Consider the following 22,124-nt stretch of genomic DNA (forward strand, 5'->3'; position numbering starts at 1 on the left):
GTGGTCTCTCAGGGCTGTGATGTGCGTCGTCTCCGAAGTTTGTGGGGTTTATTATTATTGTTATTATTTAATTTTTCCCCTCTATCCCAGTGATAGGGATGCCCCGCCCATATCCCCTTGTCCCTTCCCAGGATGAGGGTTGGGGACTTCGGGGAATCCCCGGGATGCTTTGGGTACCCCCCGAATTTTAGGGGGTTAGGGCTGCTAAGCGCCAGAGCCCCGCCATGGCCTTGTGTCCCCTTCCCAGGACTGGTGGGAATACTTTGGGTGGCCCCCAAGGCAGTTTTGGGGGACAGCCCGAATTATGGCGGGTTTGGGAGGTTTTTGAGATGCTGACGACCTCCGTGCCCTCCTCAGGGACGCCCAACGCCTTCCCGCCGTGTCCTCTTGGCACTTCCCAGACTGGGTGCTGGGGACTTTTAAGGGAGAGTGTGTGAGGGGGGAAGTGGTTTGGCCGGGTGTGGAGAGCAACAACGGGGTGCGGAGCTCGGGGTGCGGGCGGAGCGGGTCCGAGGGGGCGGTGGCGGGTCCGAGGGGGCGGTGGCGGGGCAGTGGCGGGTCCGTGGGGGCAGGCGCGGCCCGGCGGTGACCGCGGCCTGTCCCGCCCACCCCGCGTCTCCTCGGAGACCTCGCGGCGCGCGGCCAATGGCGCGCTCGGGCACAGCACCGCCCCTCCCGCGCCTCGCGAGATCTGTCCCCGCCACACCCCCAGGGGGGACTACATCTCCCGGCGGCCCCGCGGGGCGCGTTCGACAGCCAATGAAACGCGGCAGCTCGGGATAGGCGGGGCTGACCGGGGCCAATCGGGTGCGGGCAGCTACAGCGGCGGAAGCGGCGCTCGGCAGCGGCGGCGACGCGGGGCGACCGGCCTCAGGGACCGGCGCACGGCACCGCCCCGGGCACAGGTACTGCCGTGGTGGGCGCACGGCATCGCCCACATCTGCGGGCCGGGGCTGGCGCCGAGGGAGGGCTGCGGGTAGGGGGCGGCGGCCGCCGCTTCACAGCGCGACGGCAGCAGGGGGGCAACGAGCCTCCGGCCGGCGGAAGCGCCGCGGAGGGGGTATCGTGAAGAGACGGCAGCAGGGCAGAGCGGCGCGGTACGGCCCGGCCCGAGGCGGCGGGACCGTCGCGCTGCCGGGCACATCCGGGCCCTGCGGCCCAGCGCGGCGGGGCGGGGCGCGCAGGACGGGCGCTGATTGGCCGGCGCCGCCCCGCCGCCATTGGCCGGGCGCCGCGCGAACCCGCCCGCGCGGGCGCGCCGGGGTGGGTGGGGCCGCGGGGCCGCGCCCGGAGAGCGGGAGGGACGGAGGGAGGTCGGGCACGGCGGGGCTGGGTCGGGCGTGTCGCGACATAACGGCCGCGCTGTCGACCCGCAGGTGACATGAGCTCGCAGCAGTTCCCCCGTTCGGGCGCGCCTCCCGCCGCCCTGGGACCAGCGCCGCCGCCCATCCCCACCAGCGGCTCGGCCGGGATTATCGCCCCCGCCGCCACAGGTAAGCGCCATCCTGGCCCCGCGGCTGTCGGCTCCGGGGGCGGGGAGCGATCCCGGGGACCCCGTCCCGCCCATCGCGCTCTGCCGCTCGCCTCGGCGGGAGGAGCGAGGCGGCCCCGGGGCCGGGCTGGGAGCTGCCGCGGGTCCGCGTGCGGAGAGCACCGGGGCGGCTGGCGGCTCCGGACAGCGCCGGCGGAACCGGGACGCGCCACGGCTGCCCGGTGTCTGCGCGCAGGTGCCTGTCCCGCTCAGCATCTCATGGAGCTGAATGGGGCGGGAACTGTGATCCCAGCTCCTGCTGCCCGTGCCACGGTGACAGCTTTTCAGAAGTGACTGGGGGAGCAGCTTCATTTTCAGAAGGTTTTGTACCTTTCTTCTGCTCGATATTCACATACATTCTGCATTAAATGTGCAGTTTTTCATGCTGTTTGATCTGTGACTCAATGGCAGTTACTTAGATAATTAAATATTTTTCACTTGAAAGAAAACTTAGTTAATCAGTGTTTGAAGAAGGTGTTTAGTTGGACTTCAGGGTTGACCGCAGGTTGCCCCAGCATTGCCCAGCCCATCAGTTCTGAGGGGAGCAGATAGAAGCAGTGCTAGAATTCCCAGTTTTTCCTTCACTGAAATATGTCTAATTGTAAGGCTGAACTTCTTTAATTTAGATATTTCCAAAGTCCCATCTCTGACCTAGTGGGTGACCAAAGCGAGCTTTCAAACAATTCTGACCTTTTTCTCTGTTTCTCCCTAGTGAGTGAGGAATCCAGTCGTGAGCCAGAAGTTGCTCCCAGGGAGCACATGGGCCCCAGTGGCTCCATCCAGCCCCGGGAGGAGAAGCAGGAGCCCGTGGTGGTCCGGCCATACCCACAGGTCCAGATGCTGACACAGCACCACCCTGTCCAGTCTGGGGCCCCGGTGACAGTGACAGCACCACCAGCACATTTGACTCCAGCTGTGCCACTTTCTTTTTCAGATGGACTTATGAAGGTAATGAGAGGATTCATTGGGGGAAAAAAATATAATCTGTATAAGGAGGTGTTGAGAAAAAGTAAATTACACCAAAACCTTCCCTGCTTTTGTTTCTGAAGCTTTCCTTGCATGTTCTGCTAACTGTGCAGTGTCTTGTGGGTTTGGCTGTTCCAGATGATACACTGAGGACTTGCTAGTATTTCAGCAGTGATTTCAATCAAATTTCATTTTTCTCTGCAAGATATAAAGTTAACTGTTAATATCCAGTGTCTGTAGGGCAATACCATACCCCTGACAGATTCCACTGATGACCCATGCCAGAACCTGCATATTTCCAGGACAATATATGCCCTTTCTTTGTTTGGAATAACCAAATGTTCAGTATCTTTCCTCTCCAAATATTAAGCCATACTTACATAAACTTTCTCCTCAGGCTTTGACCCCACAGAATGATTACTGCTTCAACACTGAGCTCTCATTTGAAGTTGCCAATGTTTCTGTCTTTCCATTTCTTGTAGCCTCCCTTGAAGCCCACCATGCCCAGCCGGCCCATTGCTCCTGCTCCACCCTCCACTCTCTCAGCTCCCACAAAGGTCCCTGGGCAAGTGACTGTGACCATGGAAAGCAGCATCCCACAGGCTCCAACAATCCCTGTGGCAACCATCAGTGGGCAACAGGTTTGGTTTTTTGGTGGCTTTTCTGTTCCATCTCACTGCATGCTCAGATAATACCAGTACAGCTGAGGTGGGCTTTTGCAGCAGGAGGGAATGTAAAGAGAGCAGGTTTCCCTGTTCAGTGCTGCCTGGACCATTAAACTTCAGGCTTGGTTATCACCATCTCTTTCCAAAGCTGCTGATTTGCTGGGATCATCCAGCTGAGATAGCACAGCCAGGCTGTGATGGCAGAGCCATACCCAAAAGCTGGGTTCTTCCTTAGATGCTCCTGTGTGTCCAGTGTGTCACTTGGAGAATTTCTACTGTAGAGAAACTGCTGGGATTCAGTATTGCACTGTTCTTCAGCTTCCCTGGGAGGAGATCTGAGGAGACCAGTGAACAGTTCATGGGTTTGCACTGTGCTCTTACTGAACTAGGAGTGACAAAATTTGAGCGAGTCTGTGTAGATAATTATTTGAATTTTTTTTTCCTCTGACTTGGCTGCAGAACCAGCCCTGTTGGTTTGAAAATAGTTTGTCAGAACAGTCATTACTAAACCTCTCAGGGTTTTGATGTAAAGTGCCTTTAGGTGGACTTGAGTTAGTCTGGCTAAGGATATGCAGCAATTTCAGTGGATTTATCTTATATTAATATCCCCAGGAGGTCTAGAATTATAAAAAAATAGAATTTGTTCCAGCATTTGCCAGGTTTCTACCATTCTCTCAAGTTTATTGGTATGAAACTATGCCTTAATGTCACCAATGCTAGAAGGGACAACTCTGGTTGTTTATGGGTGGCTGCTGGTTGACTGTCACCCAGGTACCAACCATCAAAACACACCAGTGAAACAGAGAAGTGTTTGCATCTTCCAGTGGCAGCAGCCTCTGTAACTTTATCCTGTACAAACACCTGCCTCTTTCTCCACTCAGCTTTTAATGCATGCAGCCTTGGTATCCATGTATTCCTCCAGGATCTCTTTTCTGTCTCTGAGGCTGAGATATGGTGATTTCTGTGGCCACTGATTTTTGTCAACACAGCTGACTTGTTTTGTTCTTGAACTCTGCAGGGGCATCCCAGTAACTTGCATCATATCATGGCCACCAACGTGCAGATGTCCATCATCAGGAGCAGTGCTCCTGGGCCTCCACTGCACATTGGAGCTTCTCATCTGCCCCGAGGTAAAGATCCAGCTGTGCTGTCCCTGCCTTCTGCTCACAGGCTCTCAGCTGCTGCATTTAGCCCACACCTCTGAAACTCCTCACTGCTAATGCAGCTGTTCCTTCAGATTTTAAAACTGCTGGCATGAGTGAGTGACTGCTGGCCTTTAAAGAATTATGTTGCCTTCAGCCATTTAGGGCAGAACCACGTGACAGTGTTTAAAATGCTGGCAGATACCAGCACATCTGTTATTCTAATTCTTTGGTGTTAAAACAATCAAGAATAAACATCCACTGGTAGAGACACACCTGCCCTGCAAAATGTCATGTACATTCTGGGTAGCAAGTATTGCTCACCTATGGCAGTTGTGAGCCACATTCTTGTGTCCCCCTGTCACAGGACCACTCATGCATTGTTATGCATGCTAGCACATCATATTGTGTGCATTTGCATTTTCCCAGGAGTTAAATGCTGGTGATAACTACAGGCTCTTATTTCCCAGCATTTTGGATGCTACAGCTTGTAAAACAGGAGATCAGCCCCTTAATGCAGCCCTGTGCTCAGTACAGCCAGGCAGATTTCTGACTGCAGCTTTGCTTTCAAAGTCTTATGGGTTGGGTTTGCAGTTCAGCTTTAAATTGATCTGAATTCCAAGTACCACTTATCAGTTTTATTTCCTTTTATGCTCAATGTTATTTGCTGGATCACTCAAGAAAAATAAATTGATGTGAGCAAAAACACAATCTTCTTTAACTAGAGCAGGTGGAAGGACTGTAGAGGTTTATCTGTAGCTACAGTAGTGGTGTTCACCTGATTCTGAGGGGACAGCTGCCACAAACTTGACCTCTCAGTACACTTTTTCTTTTTTTACCTCCCCTTTTTCTCTGAGTTTGAATATTAACTTTTGAGGTAATTTCAATGGAGGACATGTACAGAAAATATACAATCCAGTCCATCATCTTATTGCAAGGCTATTTGCCTGCTACTGTGATTTATTGTGATCAGGAGTCGTCAGACAGGAGACAAATTAATCAGTTGCAGGTTTAAATAGTGTGGAGTTTTGGTCTTGGTTTTTTGGTGGGAGGTGTAGCTCTTTGTTTTGTTTTGTGTGGTGTTTCCTTGTTCTTTTGGTTTCCTTCTTTTGCAAGTGTATTTTTCTTCTGAACTTCATCAGCTGCAGTGAGATCATTGCTGGTATCAGATGACTTATTTACACGTTGGCCCAGTAATCAAACTGAATTATTTCTACTGACTTCCATAGCTTGGAATAAGAAAACATGGGATGTGCAACACAAGGCTATTATAGGGGAATGAGAAATACTTCTAAAGCAAATTAATTTAAAATAATACCTGCCCCTCCACACATGCTTTTGTAAACCTTACGTATATTTGTTGAAAGCCTTATTTTTACACCAACATCATGAACTGCCCTGAATATGAAATGCATTAGAACTGAAATACCAGCTGATGTCAGGGTGTGTCTGTGGTTGTGATGGAGCTGAATTTTAACGTGCTTGGTTTCTTCCCCAGGTGCAGCAGCTGCTGCAGTGATGTCCAGTTCTAAAGTAACCACAGTCCTGAGACCAGCCTCCCAGTTGCCAAATGCAGCTGCAGCCCAGCCAGCAGTTCAGCACATCATCCACCAGCCAATCCAGGCAGGTAGCAGCCAGGCAGCTCTGCACATCACTGACCTCCAAATCCTTCCTGGCCCTCAGCTGTAATGTATAACCTCTAATTATTTGTGTGCACTGGGCTGCAGCCGCTGTCAGCTCTCTTCCAGCTCTATTTGCTGTATTTCTTTCATAGACTTGGTGGGTTTTAATCTAGATCCAAAGTGTTTAGAAACTGGGAAGACAATTTCTTTCAGACATGCTCAAGTTTTAAAGTCTGAAAGGTCCAATGTGCAGTACAATGTGCTGGTGTTAATTTATTGTTCAATATGTGAATTGATGTAGAATTTTTGTAATCTCACTATAATATGCTTCTGTATGTCTTGGCTTTTGTACCTGTATAAGGAGAAGATGATAGATCTTGTCTCCCTACAGCAGTGCTAGTGTTTAGCCCTAGGACAGAGAGTTAAACATCTTCCCACTGTGCTTTCAGTTAGGATCCCAATTACCTCTTAACTTCATGTGTACTGGAATTTCTTTTCTTTTCATTCTGAAGGGAACTGACTTTTTGAGGTTTTTCCTAAAGACCTTCAAGGTCTTTAATGTTAACTTTGTTGGTTCCTGTGCTGTATGTGTGTTGAAAACCAAGACAGTTCTGCTTAGGAGCTTGCAGATCAATTCAGGAAGACTGGAACTATCTCAGAATGCCAAAGCTTAGTGACGAGGTGCAGGGAAGTGAGTTTTAATCAAGTAATTCCTAGTTGTTCTCTAAACTGCAGAATTTCCTTTCTGAATGTTCTCTCTGATGTTTTGTTGGTTTTTTTTTTCTAAATAGTCACGTCCTCCTGTGACAACATCAAGCACTATTCCTCCTGCAGTGGTGGCAACTGTCTCAGCCACGAGAGCTCAGTCCCCTGTTATAACCACAACAGCAGCACATGCCACAGAGTCAACCCTCAGGTAAAGCCTACAGAAACTCTGAATATGAGAGAAATTGCAGCAAGGGGAAAAAGGGGAAATGTTAATCAGCCTGAGCTGATAATCCTCTACTTATGGGAGGATATAAAATGAAAATAGTAATGCTTGCACAGTGCAAATCCTTGAAGTTCTGTGAATAAAAATGGGCATAAGCATGAACTTATACACATTTATAATGGTAAAAGGGCTTTATAAAGGCTCTGTGTTATGAGAAGGAAAGACCTTAAGGAATCATTTTTGTAGTCCTGCTCCCTGGACAGCAGAGTTTGTGTTGCAGGAACTTGTGGGTATTTGGCCTATATTTTTTACAAAGACACAGTGAAAAGTGACACAGTGAAATGCTGAGATGAAGTGCAGCTGATAAGAGTTATGATAACTCCTGGCTGGGTGCACAGGGCACATGGGGACAGAACAGTGTAGCTCAAATTCCTTATGTTGCTTTGCCACGTGATTGACAGCAGCGCTGCTGTCCCCGGGGAGGGCACTGAGGCCTGATGTGTGTGCCTGTGTTGTATCTGCCACACTCAGTCTCCAGAAGGTTCCCTTGCTGAGTTCTTTTCTTGCTCTGCAGCCGGCCCACGCTGTCCATCCAGCAGCACCCACCCTCTGCAGCCATCAGCATCCAGCGGCCGGCGCAGCCGCGGGACACGGCCACGCGCATCACGCTGCCCTCGCACCCTGCCATAGGCACCCAGAAACCACAGCTCCACACCATGGCCCAGGTAAGCTGCAGCCAGCACAGCACCTCCTGCTGCTTCTTGACACTTGTTTGTAGCCTGCAGGCTAACATTACCTTTTGGAGAAGAGTTAGTATGAGTTAGAAATTAATGTTCTGTATGATTGGTGCAAGGTGATTCCATACTAACTATAGGTGTTAAATATAGTAGTTTTCTAAATTTAAGATTTTTATTTTCTTTTTCATAGAAAACCATTTTCAGTACTGGTACTCCAGTGGCAGCAGCAACTGTGGCACCTATTTTGGCAACAAATACCATTGCTTCAGCAACCACAGCTGGTGAGTATTCATAATGCTGTTGTGGGAGCATCATGAGGGATGGGATTTGTTGCTCTGTGTTGGCTTTCTTTGAATTTAGAACCCAATAATTTTTGAGCAAATATTTTTTCATAATAAAGACTGCATTTGGAGGTGCATGGCTTCAGGAGTGAAATTACTGAGTTTTTCAGGGAGGTTGTCTGGTTTGGGGGTTTTGCCCTCTTAAGGATATGGATACAGTGGCATGGTAGGGCTCCATAGAAGGATCTCCTGTTAAGTTTGGTTTTTTCCTTCAGGTTCTGTATCTCACACCCAAGCGCCTACAAGCACCATTGTTACCATGACAATGCCCTCACATTCTTCCCATGCTACAGCTGTCACGACCTCAAACATCCCAGTTGGTGAGTGATTTCAGTTCTCAGACAAGTGTGTAACTCATGCTTCAGTTTTTCTCTGCATGCTGGAAGTGTTTGTGCATGTTAGCAAATTAAGGAGGGAAAGAAAATCAGTTTGAGCTGGGAAAAACCAATTAACACGTCTAGTATTCAATGTTTTTTTACATCAGGAAGAAATAGATGTTCTAAGAGGAGCAGGTAACAAAATGCCTCATTTACTTTCTCTGTTGAATTTTTAGACAAACTTGGGCCTTTTGGCATTTCAAAACCTGCATTGGATACTCTAAAAGTTTTAACTGCTTGGTGATAGACTATGGCTTTCACAGTTGATTTTGTAAGTTACTTCATGTGCTTCTTGAGGTGTTAGGTGTAGCCTAGCTGGATTTGATTAGTGTGTTCACTTGAATGTAACACAAAGGCCCAAAGGTGGGAACTTTATTTGCCTGGATGCCTGTGGAATGTGCCTGAGATGTTTCCTACAGAACTGCATAAGTTTCCTTTTGTTCATCTGTTTCTCTGCTGACCTCCTTGTTCTTTTGAAATCTTGTCATCTCTTCCCCAACCATAAATTTCCAAGGAGTGAAACTGTATCTCATACATCAGTGTTTCTTGTAAAGTTCTTGTAGGTGTTTTCTTCCTTTTCATGGCCTCTGTCCACAGACACTTGTCTGCCTTGGGCTGATTTCCAGTGTTCTTGTTCTTGACATCAGAATGGTTTGGGCTGATCCTAAAAAAATTAACTTAATCTGAGCACTGAATTGACTTTGTTAGCAAGTATCATTTATATATGTATTTAGAATATCCATCCATTCTGATATAAGTTGATGAGAAATGCTTTGTTCTCCTTTTTCTTTTGGCCTATTGTGGGCAGGAAATAATTTGTGGATAAGGGTGGGTTGTTTTGGGTTGAGAGGGAAGGGAGTAGTGTTGGTTGTTTTGTTTGACAAGGTTATTGATCTTGCTTTGCAGTGTTTAGCCTTTCCTTTGACTGCCAGTTGATGACATGTTTGTCTTTATGCAGCTAAAGTGGTTCCCCAGCAAATCACCCACACTTCTCCCCGGATCCAGTCTGACTACACAGCAGAGAGGAGTAACCTCATACCTCTGTCCAGCCACAGGGCATCTCCAAACCCAGTAGCCATGGAAACCAGAAATGACAACAGGTGAGCAGAACCAACAGTTCTACACATGAGAGAGTGTGTGAGTAGGGTGTTTGAGTGTCCTGTTCTGCTGTGGTGGAGATAACATTGTAAAAACTGAGGGGGAGGATGGGATTTGGTAGTTCAGGGAGGGCACTGAGGGTCACCTGTTGAGCTCTGTGTAACACTTGCTCTTTTTGATGCCTGCAGGCAGTCGGTGCCTGTCCAGTTCCAGTATTTCTTACCCACCTACCCCCCCTCTGCCTACCCTCTGACTGCCCACACCTACACCCCCATCACCAGCTCCGTGTCCACCATCCGCCAGTACCCAGGTAAGCCCAGCTTGGGGCAGGCAGCCTCAGGGCTTTGTTGAGCTTGCAGCTTGCTCTAGTGATGGTAGGAACTCTGACAATTAGTCACAAAAAGTCTCTGAGGATTTGTTGTTTTTTTCAGGAGTTTTGTATTTGATATCCCAGGGGCTCTGTGTCTATAAGTAGAAGTTTTGAGTTTACAAATCAAAGCAGTTTGGCTCCTCCAAACTAAGCCAACTCTTTGATACATCTTCATTCCCTGGTGTTCTGATAAGCTCCTTTAATATCTTTTCACGTGAATGTACAGTTTGAGATAGAAACCTGAACCAAAAAGGGAAAAACTAATTTGCATTGCACACTTGCATTAGTGTTCTTTTTAGAAAAATTGAGAAATTAATGTATTTGAACAGTCACAGTATATTGCAGTCCAAAAAATGATGCACAACCCAAGCTTATGTGATTCTGTGACAAAATTTGGAACACTTTACCTTACCAGGTTGTTTAGGGCTGTTCTCTATAATGTGATAATTTCCAATATCCAGACTGCAAGAACATGCAGATTGTGGATGTGGATTTTCATGGAATATCTGTGTCTCCTGGCAGCATGATACCTTTGAGCAGTACAGAGGAAATTTAGAAGGATTGGGAGGTGGCAAAGCCCATTTGTTGAACAGGAAAGTGTAACATCATTGGATTCTTTAGGTTGAGAAAGATCTTTAAGATCATCAAATCTAACTATTAATCCAGCACTCCTAAAGCCACCACTAAAACATTTTCCCAAGTGGGAAATATATTTTTATATATTTTATATATATTAATATATTTAGTATATTTATATAAAAATATATATTTTTTAAATACTGCCAAGGTTGGGGACTTCACCACTTCCCTGAGCAGCCTGTGTCAGGGTTTAACAACCCTTTATGTGAAGAATTTTTTCCTAATATCCAATCTAAACCTTCCCTGACAGGACATAATTGCACACAGTCAGGGGTTCCAGTTCAGGAGGATATTGGGGTGCTGGTAGGCTAATGATCATTTGTATAAATGCAGATGGATGTTCTTCATCAGGAGCTTATTGACAGAGACATTTTACTTAATTAACTTGTTAAATTGACTTGAAGAATCCATGGAAGGTATTAATTATGGCAGCTGGTGGTGGCAACATAAAGCAGAGCATTCAGGGTATGAGGAGGAAGGTACATCTATGCTGAGCACAGCTGGGGAAGGGCACAGAGCATTTCAGAGGAGACTTTTTAAAAGATTACTGAGATAAGGAGAGCTAATGCAGAATTTTGGTTTTCCAAATGCTGGTTGTGCTTCATTTAGTATCCTAAAAGGATTTTGTTGGATAGAAAGTTTTGCAACAGCAATGTTTTGACAAAGAGAATAAATGTGCCACACTTTATACAGAGCCATTTTCAGGGACCTGCTTTCAGTTTTTGATGCCTGTTTTTAGAGTGTCTTGTCAGCATAAGAACTTGATGGAAATCCTGTGACAATGATAAAACCAGCTTGTTCTGCATTGTTAGCAATCAAGGCCATTGTTGGCAAGTTCACTCTTGCATTCTGTGTGTGGCTGCAGAAATCCTGGTGCAGCTCTGCATAGCCTGGAAATCTGGAGATCCAGGGTCTGCAAGTGTTATTTAAGTGCTATTATTTAAGTGCTGCATGGGAGAGCTGTAATACACTGTATAGTGGATCTGAAAAGGTGGAATCAGTTGTTTAGAGCTGTGAATTTATTTAAATGATTGAGCTACTTAGAGCAGGTGTATTTTTGGGAACATTGTTCTGCCACTGAAATATAATTTTGTTCATTTGAGCTGTGGGATCCAGCCTATAACTGGATCCCTGTTATATCTGGCCTGTTCTGAGGCCAGATAAGGTTGTGTTCAACTTCAGAGTTGAGTCAGCTTCAGAGCACAATAAATTACTTAGGTTTCTGATTACTTTTAATCTATTTTTAAGGAGGGAAAAATGCCAAGTGTTGGTACTTACAAGCACTGTAAAATACGATAATGAACAAAAATAGAGCACAGCATTCTGAGACTGTAATTTGAGTCTACCTAAAAGCAGAGTTAAACTGCTCTTTTCTCTCTTGCTGCAATTAGAAATAAAAAATTGAATTAAAATCAACAGTAATTAATTCCTCTGGCAGACAATCTTCCCTACTCTCATATTTACTACTGCAACAAGCAGATGGGCAAATTAATTTTTCAAAGCAAAAAAAGTCTTCAAAAAGTTAGTATTTTTGAGCAAGAGGTGGGAGGGGGAACTGAGGTGACCTGCTGCTGCTGAGGTGTGTGTGCTGCTCCAGTTTCAGCCCAGGCACCCAACTCGGCCATCACGGCTCAGACCGGTGTGGGAGTGGCCTCCACCGTGCACCTGAACCCCATGCAGCTGATGACAGTGGATGCCTCTCACGCCCGGCACATCCAGGGCATCCAGCCTGCCCCCATCAGTGCCCAGGGCATCCAGCCTGCCCCCATCAGTGCCCAGGGCATCCAGCCTGCGCCCATTGGGACCCAGGGACTGCACCCTGCTGCACCCATGGGCGCCCAGGGGCTGCAGCCAGCACCCATCGGGGCCCAGCAGCCACCAGGAGACACCAAAACCTCAGGTAAGAGCAACCAGCCAAGTCCTCACTCCAGAGTGAGACAAAGCAGCTGAGCTGCTGTCCTGCACATCTGGCTGTGGCTGATGATGTTGTTACAGTCTCTGTGGTCCAGAGGTGGACACTGAATACATCCATGCCCATACTCTCCCAGCAAATACTTGTTGGCTGTTTCTGAGGTGATTTATTTTTAAAGCATGCTAGGTGGAGCCTGTGGGTAGCCTTGGATGGGTTACTTCAGTGGAAAAGACTGGCAGTGCCTGAGCTTAAACAAATGTCTTCAGTAAGGCCTTGTAGCAATAGTAATTTACAAGTGAGTGATGTTCTCTGGCTGTGCATCAGATCCCAGGAGCAATCAGAGTCCAGCCAGGTACCTTCTGCTGCTGGTAACCTGACCTCGAGCTGTGGCAGAAACCATCTTTCATTGTAGGTGATTGGTCTGATGAAGCCCCAAGAACTTAGAGGAGGAATGGGAGATGGCATCAAAGAGAAGAAGCTGTTGCACAGCTGGCAGGCACTGCACAGGGACTTCCTGGCTGTGCACGTGCTCTGCATCCCTCGGCTGGCCAGACAGGCTGGCAGAATGCAAACACAGCTGATGTCACTTACATACAGCTGGTGTGTGTTGCCACATGGGCTCTACCAGAAGGGTTGCTCTGTTGACCCAGTTGTGTAGCTGATCTCCCTAGTGCTTCCTGCATTTTCCTTGTCTTCTGGAGAAGGTAATTTCCCTATAAGTGGTTGTTAGGCAGGAAGTATTTTCCTTCTTCCCTGCAGAAGGTTCAGTGATCAGATCGCTTGTGGCAAAGGCACTGCTTACAAAGGAGTCTGAAAGCACTGCTGCAGTTAGAGACTGAGGGACTCAGAGAATGTACAGCATTTGCTCTGCAGACACCTGCTTTGTCATCACATTCCCTTAAGTAACTGCTGCTTTCCACTCTCTGTTTTTGTCTCTGCCATGTCTGTGTCCATCCTTCCCAGCAGTAGTCTTGGCAGATGGAGCCACCATTGTAGCCAATCCTATTAGCAACACATTCAACACTGCATCTGCAGCAACTACAGTTGTGCAAACCCACAACCAGAGTGCCAGTGCCAGTGCTCCAGCCCAGGGCTCCTCCCCACGGCCCAGCATCCTCCGCAAGAAACCAGCCACGGACGGGTGAGTGGAACTGGGGGTGACACGTGGGGGACACTTCTGTGCCATCCACCCAGCCAAATGGAATCATTTCAGTGGAGATAAGGAATACTCCAGCAGATTATTCAGTCAGCAATGGTTATAAGTAACCTGCTGATCAGTGAAACAATTCTTTTCCTCCCCCAGGGCAGGGTATAATTTTCTGTAGTGTCAATAATAAAATGAGAAGGACAGTTTGTCTCCTAGGTCTTGAAAGTGACCTTTGGAGAGAAAGTGGATTTGAGGCTTTCTTGCTTAGTGTGATAAGAAGAAAGAGTTCATAGTCTACTAAAATTAGAATTGGGTGCTTTTTCTTCAGTGCTTTTCTTGGAAGAATATGTGGATGAGTGGAAAGGATAGGATTAGTACCCTGCTGTGAAAACTGATTAGGAAAAAGGGAGGGAGTAACTTAAACTCTTAAAATATTTTATGTTGCCTGTCTATTTTTAAATGCCTTAATATAAGAGGCAAGAGACAGCTTTAGAATTAACAATGCACTTCCTCCCAGCTAGCAACTGAAAATGTGTGGTACTAATGTGTGCTGTGAGATTAAAATTGCATACTTTTTATGTGGGTAGAAACCTTTTTTAAGGCAGAGAAGCTGTAGGCTGTAAAACTGAAAGAGAAGTTAAAGAGTCAGATAGATCACTAAAGACTGTTTCAATTTGTTGATTTTTTTGGATAGCAGTTTGACTTTCAGTCCCATGGGAGACTAAATAGTGTCTAAAATATCTTAATCAGCCTTATCATCCTAATATCCACACTCTGGCCTTGAGGTCCTGTAGTCAGGCTCTGACAGTCAGGTCCAGCTAAAGGCAGCAGATGCCCATCTGAGCCCTGTTTAGCTCCAGAGGATTTGCTCAGTCTTGAAGCAGCAGTGGCATGGCCAGACCCCTTTGTCCACTGCTGGAGCCTGGCAGTTGCATCAAAGTGTTCTCACTGACAGGATGAAAGTAAAGCTGGCATGCTTGGAGAAGCCCTAAATTGGGTGAGACTAGGCCAGAGCAACTTATCTTTTATTTTAAAAGAAAATAAAATAGCTAATTTGAAAAGTAAAATGAGACTCTGTGTAGCAACTTGGTTACACTGAAGACAGAGAGCAGTGCTACAGCCATAACTCCTGTCCTGGTTTGTGTAAGAGAGCTGATTTCTTTGCTCTCAGGGGTGTTTGTCTTTGCACCAGGGAGGTGGGAATCCCTGATCTGTCTGTCTCTTTCAGGCTGGCAGTCCGGAAAAGTTTAATTCCCCCTCAGCCCCCTGAAGTGGCCAGCACACGTGTGGAGAGCACGATGCGAAGCACGTCTGGGTCACCAAGGCCTGCTGGGTAAGACTTCAGGGAGCAGCCACCTGCAGCATAATAGTTCCATTATATTTGCTTGAGTTGTGTTCCTTGACTATTGGAGCACTTTCCTTTCTTTTGGGAAACAATCTATTTTGAATTTGTGACAAACTTGAACAGGTTTGACAAGTTCTGCTGTTTGTGAAGCTGAGGAAATTACCTTTAAAACTTGTAGTGATGAGCTTCCACAGAAACAAACAAAAACCCTCTGCTAGTGTAAGGGGAGATAGACCTCAAAACTTTTTTCTATAGTACTTGAAAATTAATGCTAAAGAAATGTAAATGCAACTTCTGCCCTCCTTCACTTGAGTTCAGTGACTTTACAATTTGTTGTTTTATAACTGTAAGCCACAGTGGGAGCTCCTGCAGAGGATAGGGCCAGCACAGTTTTGGGTAAAAGTTCCTCTTGGGTGCATTGTAGAACTGTTTTAATCCTTTTACAAGTATTTTGAAGTTACCTGGAATTCGTCATGAGATTTGTTTGTCACAGTGAATGGAAAAAAGTTGTAATCAATACAGATAGAAAGATTAGATTAATCTGTAATTGATACAGATTGGAAGGGGAGAGGAGGAGGAATTATAACTGAGGTTAAACCTTCTCCTGTTGTTAAACACTTTACTGAGCCAGGTGGGTACAGGAAAAACTGAATAGTCTGATTGCACTTTGGCTCATTCCTTTTGTGCTGGGTGCTCCCAACCGAGATACAGTTCACTTCATTTCTCTTTGCTTTTATTTGTGCTACAGGGGCAAGCCAAAGCCTGAAATCCACGTGTCCATGGCCACCCCAGTGCCTGTGTCTATGGAGGCAGTGTGTAACCAAGGTGGTGAGCAGCCCACCATCACAGTGCCCCCGAGCTCCCAGCAGCCCCCCTCTGCCATCCCCACCATCATTGCAGCCGCCAGCCCCACCTCCCAGCCTGCAGCAGCCCTGTCCAACATCCCAGGAGCTGTGGCAGCTGCTCCACCAACCTCCACCACCATCGTGGCAGCTCCTGCTCCTCCATCTACCATGAGTGGGGCCCTGTCAGCAGTGCTGGGCCCTGTGGTACCAGAGATCAAAATCAAAGAGGAAATGGAGCCTATGGACATCATGCGGCCTGTATCTGGTACGTGGCTGGGAATCATCAGGTTGCTCTTTTTGGTTTTGAGACAGTGGAGGGATTAGGAGGGTTTTTCAACAGTTTCATCTTGAAAATGAAAGGACATGTCTTCCATGGTAGCACAGAGCACCAGAGTTCCCATATGCTTTATAAGGATCTTTTTTGCCTTTTTCCTCATCTCCCATGAATCCACTTCTTATTGTGGCTGCTTTGTTCATGTTCAAATGATCCAACTCCAAAGAGTCTTTGTGAATTCCTTGCCTAAAATGCTCATGCTCAGCAGTGGTACTGACATATGATGGAATAGCTCAGTTGAATTCAGTTTTTTTACAAATCCTACTGTTCAGGTCCAGTGGCCTTTCGTGTATGTGAGGAATTCATGGCCAGAGCAAGATTTCCTAGGGCTCTTGTGTGATTCATGCATATTTTTCTCTAGAACTTTACAAAATGTTCATTATACTGCCTTACTTTTCCAGCTTGGCCACAGTTGCTATCAAATGGCATGGTCAGTAAATTCAGATCCTTACAGATCTTATTGGGCACTGTATAGTGGCAAAGTGACAGGAATGCATCCCACATTCATGGGTTTCAGAGTGGTTTTATCACTCTCCTTGAAGCTGTGTGTTGTCCTGTGAGAAAGCAGCTCTTTGCTGCAGATGTGTCTGGAGCATGGGCAGATAGCATTAAGCTCTTTGGGGCCCTTCTGTCTCTTCCTGGCATTTGTGGCCAAATTTTCAAGAGATCTCACCCCAGAAATTTTGTGCTGCAGCCTTATGATGGCTGATTGTCCTTCCAAGTTCAGGGAGTGTTCCCTCAGATTACCTGCCATGCTGCTGCCAGCTGCACAGGTGTGTTGGTTGGTGCAGTGACCTGCTGAGCAGTGCTGAGGGCTTGGCAGTACAAGCAGACCCCTGCAAGCAGAGTGCTGCAGTCCTGCTTTGATTCCATCTGACTCTCCTCTCATGAGAGAGTAGGGATTTGCTTACTGTGACAGTGACCTGTGCTGGTGTACATACAGAGGGGTTTTTTACAGTAACACAGAGAGATGTTAGCGTGGCTCCTTTTTGTAACATTGAATTAACATAAGCTTCAAATATGAAGCAATTGAGGGACAGACAATTAGCTCTGCTCTCATTCTTTATGTATATGAGGCACTAAAGACTTTAGCTTATAGGCTTGTCGTAATAATTACTGCTGGCTTAATATCTGGTGCACATCACACCCCTCACACTGTCCTGGAACAGGACCTACTGTTGGAGGTAGTGTTCAAACAGTGCCTTATCTTCCCACTGCTGATGACTGGGTTCTTCTCTTTCTTCCTCTCAGCAGTCCCTCCTTTGACTACAAGTACTGTGTCTCCATCTTTGGCACTGCTGGCCAACAATCTTTCCATGCCTCCAAGCGATTTGCCTCCTGGTGCCTCACCGAGGAAGAAACCCCGTAAGCAGCAGCATGTCATCTCCACAGAGGAAGGGGACATGATGGAAACAAACAGCACTGATGATGAGAAATCCACTGCCAAAAGTTTGCTGGTGAAGGCAGAGAAGCGAAAGTCTCCTCCAAAGGAGTATATAGGTAATGACATCTCTGATGTCTTTGTTGTTATTCAGTATTTTCTCTTCTGTTTGTTTCTCAGAGAAGGTGCTCTGTCACATTCCCACTTCCTAAATATGAGTAATAGAGAATCCAAGTATCTGTTCCTCATCACTATTTGTATAGTGTGGTGGTGTTCACAGGGGTCCCAGGAAGAGGGAAGAGATGAGAGTCTTGACTCCATGTTTCAGAAGGCTGATTTATTATTTAATTATATATATTATATTAAAAGAAAATGATATATTAAAACTATACTAAAAGGAAAGAAGAAAGGATTTCATCAGAAGGCTTGCAAGGAAAGGAAAGGAATGATAATAAAATCTTGTGACTGAACACAGAGTCCAAGACAGCTGGACTATGACTGGCCATTAATTAAAAACAACCACATGATATCAATCAAAGAGGCACCTGTTGCATTCCACAGCAGCAGATAATTATTGTTTATGTTTCATTTCTGAGGCCTCTCAGGAGAAAAGATCCTAACAAAAGGATTTTTCATAAAATATGTCCGTGACATCATAGGGCTGGGAAAATGTCAGGGAAAATGAATTTTCTCAACACACATTTTGTACGAGGCAGCACTTAGTGACCTGCTGCTGGCGTTCTTGAGGATTCCAGCCTGCTTTCACTCCTGGATGACAATGCAGTTGTGGCTCCTTTTGCAGATGAGGAAGGTGTGAGATACGTCCCCGTGCGTCCCAGGCCGCCCATCACGCTGCTGCGGCACTACCGCAACCCCTGGAAAGCCGCTTACCACCACTTCCAGAGGTACAGCGACGTGCGCGTCAAAGGTCAGTGCGGGCAGGGAGCACACGAGGGGGGAAGGAGGCTGCACTGAGTCACCTCTGCTTCTGAACATGAGAACATGCTCTGCTTATTGATGGGTCTGCTTTTGTGCAGGGATAGAAAGGTGCTCACCAAGGGTATCCTCATTAAAGTGATGTGCTGTGGTGATAGGCTGCAGCTGAGGGTTCTCATTGGCCACCTAACGCTTGCCAGTTACACTAAATACAGAATGTCTGTGATTAACTTGTCAAGTAACAATTGGTCTTTTAAAGAAGACCTTTTTACCCAATACAAGGAAATCAGAGGTCTGATACTGTCTTCCAGACTTTTCAGCTAGTATTTTAGAATTTTTAAGCAGACTGGATTTTCACAACTGTGCAAATACATCTAGGAGAGAGTAAAAGTTGTACAAGATGGACCATTTATTTGTTTGTGCCAGGTGTTCGAAACATTGAGCACTACATTCTTTAAATGAGAAAAAATGGATTGTGATATAATCTTTCAGAAAGTACAGATAACCTGCTAGTCAGTGAGACCAGCAGGCAGATACATGGCAGATGGGAAGTCACTTCCCTGTCTGAATCAAAATGCTGCTCATTGTCATGTATTAGGTAGTAGGGGGAGCAGAACTTGGGTTATTGTTGTTTGAGAGGAGAGGCCTGGCCAACTCCTGAAGTTTGAGTCCTGTATTCTTGTGTTTCCTGGTGACAGAAGAGAAGAAGGCCATGCTGCAAGAGATTGCCAATCAGAAGGGTGTGTCCTGTCGTGCACAAGGGTGGAAGGTCCATCTCTGTGCAGCGCAGCTACTACAGCTGGTAGGTGCATGGGGCTTGGAGCTTCCTGCAACTTGGGGGAACATGAAGCTGTGTAAGGCAGGAAGACATTCTTACAAACTCAGTACACTGGGATTCCCTAAAGGAGCTGGTGTATAGTGCCCAAAGGGAGTGGGACATGCTTTCCCCTTTCTCAGGAATGTGGCATAAGTGGCTTGGAAACTTGGAGTGTTGGTTTTGATCCAGACATAAGAGCTGATGTATTTTGTACAGATGATCAAAACTGGCAACTCCCTCCTGCTGATGCACAGGTCTGAAGAAGCGTCTGTTTGGGATGGTGCGGCTGATCTGAGGAGGCAGCACTGATCCACATTCCTGGATGCTTCTGTTTCAGGTTGGGGGTGAGGTAGGTGCTCTGCATTTTAGCACCAAACTCCCCAAAACCTCTGCATTCCTGGAATAGTATTGTGAGCAGTAGGGGAAGCAGTTGTGGTAGGATCCATGTTTCTTCAGAAGAGGAGCGATCCTGTAAATAGGATGTTAAAAGGAATGATAGTGCCACATTTTGTCAGAGGCTCCATCTTCTGAATCACTGACCAGAGCAGCTGAGAGGGGAATGGATTGTCACTGTTTCTGTGGAGCTTTGTTAACATGGGCGAGTGTTTGCCAGCTTGGCAGTGACCCTTCTCATGAAGGGCTGATGTCTTTTAGACAAACCTGGAGCACGATGTGTATGAGAGACTGACTGCCCTGCAGGAGGGACTCATTCCTAAGAAAAAGGCAGCGACTGATGATGACCTGCATCGAATCAATGAACTGATACAGGTGGGTCCTGTGGCCAAAACCCAAAACCGTACCCGTGGTTACAGGGCATCCTACTGCTGTTAGTAAAAGCTAACCCCATGTGGGTTCACTTCCTGTGTCATCAGTTACAAGGGGCACAGGTAGGGAAGGCACTGCTCAGAGCAGGCATTCTGTGGTTAATAACAAGTGTTTCCTTTCAGGGGAACATGCAGAGGTGTAAACTCGTGATGGATCAAATCAATGAGGCTCGAGACTCCATGCTAAAGGTCTTGGATCACAAGGATCGTGTTTTGAAGCTTCTAAACAAGAATGGAACTGTCAAGAAAGTGTCCAAATTGAAGCGAAAGGAGAAGGTTTGAACGCAGACTAATGACTTTGGAAATGGAGAACGTGTACAGAACGGAGCTGAACCTTTTTGTAGTTTGGGTTTATTTTTAAGCAGAGCATCGGAATAAAAAAGGATGAGTTTAGGGAACAGATGGACACGTGAAGCCTGGTGACCTGAAGGGATTGTCCTTGATCTTGTCATAATGAACAAAGATTTCTCTCAGGCTCATCCCTTTTTAAAGTCTTTCCAGTCCCACTGTTTAACTCCTGATGTGTCAGGTATGGAGACACCTGTGAGGCAGGAGGTTGTGCAGGGGACTCCAGGAGGCTGACAAACAGCTATGGACCCAGACAGCAGCCAAGCTTCCAGCAGTGGAAATGGCACCTCTTTCAGTTACCCCATTCAGTTCTCATTCTGACCTTCCAGTGTCTAAAGCAGCCTTCTTACACCAGTGCCACTGCACTAGGGGATCTGCCACAAAGAATCTCCAACAGCTCAGAAGCCCTAGCTGTCAAGATTAAATAAAAATAAAATAAAAAAAAAAGAAGGGGGGAGGGGGGAAATAATTTCCAAGTGATATTGTAGTGTCTGTGTCTGTGTTGGTGCTCTGGGATACTTGTGTTGAGGTACCTCTTGCAAGAGGTGCTGTAGCTGGTGTAATGTTAATTGTACGTACCACATACATCCTGAAAACATGAATAAAGGAATTGGAGGGTTTTGTATGTGAGCAGTTCATGTACCTTTGTACCAGTGAAACTCTTCAAGCTGTAAACTTGAAAACGAAGCTTTGGAAGGAGCCTGAGAGGAGAAGACAGGATGTTGGGAAGCAGCCAGCACCCTTTGCAGTGGAAGGTGAGTAATGCAGTTCAGGTCCTAAAGATGAAATATGGATTATCCCCCATGCACTTGTGCATTTAACCTTCATATTTTAGAGAAATTGCTAAATCAGTTCATTTTTAGTCTCCTCAGCAGGACACTTCAGTGTCATGAACTAACTCTGTTAAGAATATATTATTTTGCTCCTCCAGTTATAGTGCTGTTATCTTGCCTTTACTCAGAACTGAGTTCTTTCAGAACTTAGATTAAAGATATAGTATTTAATTCTTATTTCCTGATTTTTATAATTAGAGAAGTAAGTAGAATGTCCATATTCACACTGGTTTTGTGTTTTTAACACATGCAAACCAAGTTTATTTCAGCTTTGGATGGTAGTCTTTCATGTTAGCTTGATTTTGCTCATTCAAATGAAACCCTTTCCATTGTAAGATACAATTCTTATATAACGATATTGTAACTTTGATATTAGGAAAGTTACAGTAGTTGTGTGTGTATGTTGAAATTAAAAGCAGAGGTAAGACCAGAAAAAGGTGGGAATTAAACTGCTGCTATCACCTCACATTTCTTGTGCTGCAGGAACAGAAGAGCATGCACAACTGGTGAAGTATTTGTTTGATGTTGCCAGGGTAATAAAACAGCACCGACACTCCCAGGTTCCTAAGGACTCCACAAGAAGCTCTGTGGTGATTATGAACTGGACTTTAGTAGGGTTGGGAACTGTTTCATATCTTGGCAAAGGGGTTTGATGTGCAATCCAAGGCATTACCAGCAGAGTGAGGTATGTGGGGGGAAGAAGGGAGGGAAGGATTCTTTTAAACGCTGCAGAAGTTAGGAACTCCCTCTTGATCTATTCTGGATATTCTCACCCAATTCTTTGTAACCTTAGTTTTCCTAAGTTTCTATTTCGGGCTGCCATCTAGACATAAAAGGATGATACTGTTCCATAATCTTAGAATGACAATAATTACAGTGCTGCTCTTGTGCTGTGCAAACTGTGTAGATTATGTAATGTTGAGGGCCAGGAGCAAACTGTAGAAGGTGTCCCAGCCCACAGGAGCGGCTGGAACAAAACAAGC

The 22,124-nt window shown here is 46.3% G+C and overlaps 1 protein-coding gene across 5 annotated transcripts; it reads left to right on the forward strand.

The window, feature by feature from the left end:
• The first annotated feature begins 771 nt into the window (after positions 1-771).
• Positions 772-20,933, forward strand: SAP130 (Sin3A associated protein 130). Of its 5 annotated transcripts, XR_011680750.1 has the most exons (22): positions 772-905; positions 1,377-1,493; positions 2,244-2,479; positions 2,980-3,138; positions 4,181-4,292; positions 5,803-5,927; positions 6,718-6,842; positions 7,432-7,582; positions 7,785-7,875; positions 8,151-8,255; positions 9,271-9,412; positions 9,599-9,720; positions 12,017-12,319; positions 13,295-13,472; positions 14,707-14,811; positions 15,572-15,933; positions 17,254-17,502; positions 18,186-18,311; positions 19,018-19,121; positions 19,353-19,485; positions 19,791-19,904; positions 20,084-20,107. XR_011680750.1 is itself a non-coding variant. In XM_071437185.1 (21 exons), exons 2-21 carry the CDS (start codon positions 1,382-1,384, stop codon positions 20,240-20,242), a joined length of 3,180 nt encoding a protein of 1,059 aa, XP_071293286.1. In that variant the 5' UTR covers positions 772-905; positions 1,377-1,381; the 3' UTR covers positions 20,243-20,933. The 5 variants fall into 5 exon arrangements, 4 of the variants coding, with proteins under 4 accessions (XP_071293286.1, XP_071293288.1, XP_071293287.1 ...); XM_071437185.1 differs by lacking the exon at positions 19,353-19,485 and having other exon boundaries at positions 20,084-20,933; XM_071437187.1 differs by lacking the exon at positions 19,353-19,485 and having other exon boundaries at positions 17,257-17,502; positions 20,084-20,933.
• The last annotated feature ends 1,191 nt before the right edge of the window (positions 20,934-22,124 follow it).

Source organism: Agelaius tricolor, unplaced genomic scaffold, assembly GCF_023055355.1.
Source record: "Agelaius tricolor isolate 1412-34295 unplaced genomic scaffold, bAgeTri1.0.p SCAF_12, whole genome shotgun sequence".
In the NCBI taxonomy this organism is placed as follows: Eukaryota; Metazoa; Chordata; class Aves; order Passeriformes; family Icteridae; genus Agelaius; species Agelaius tricolor.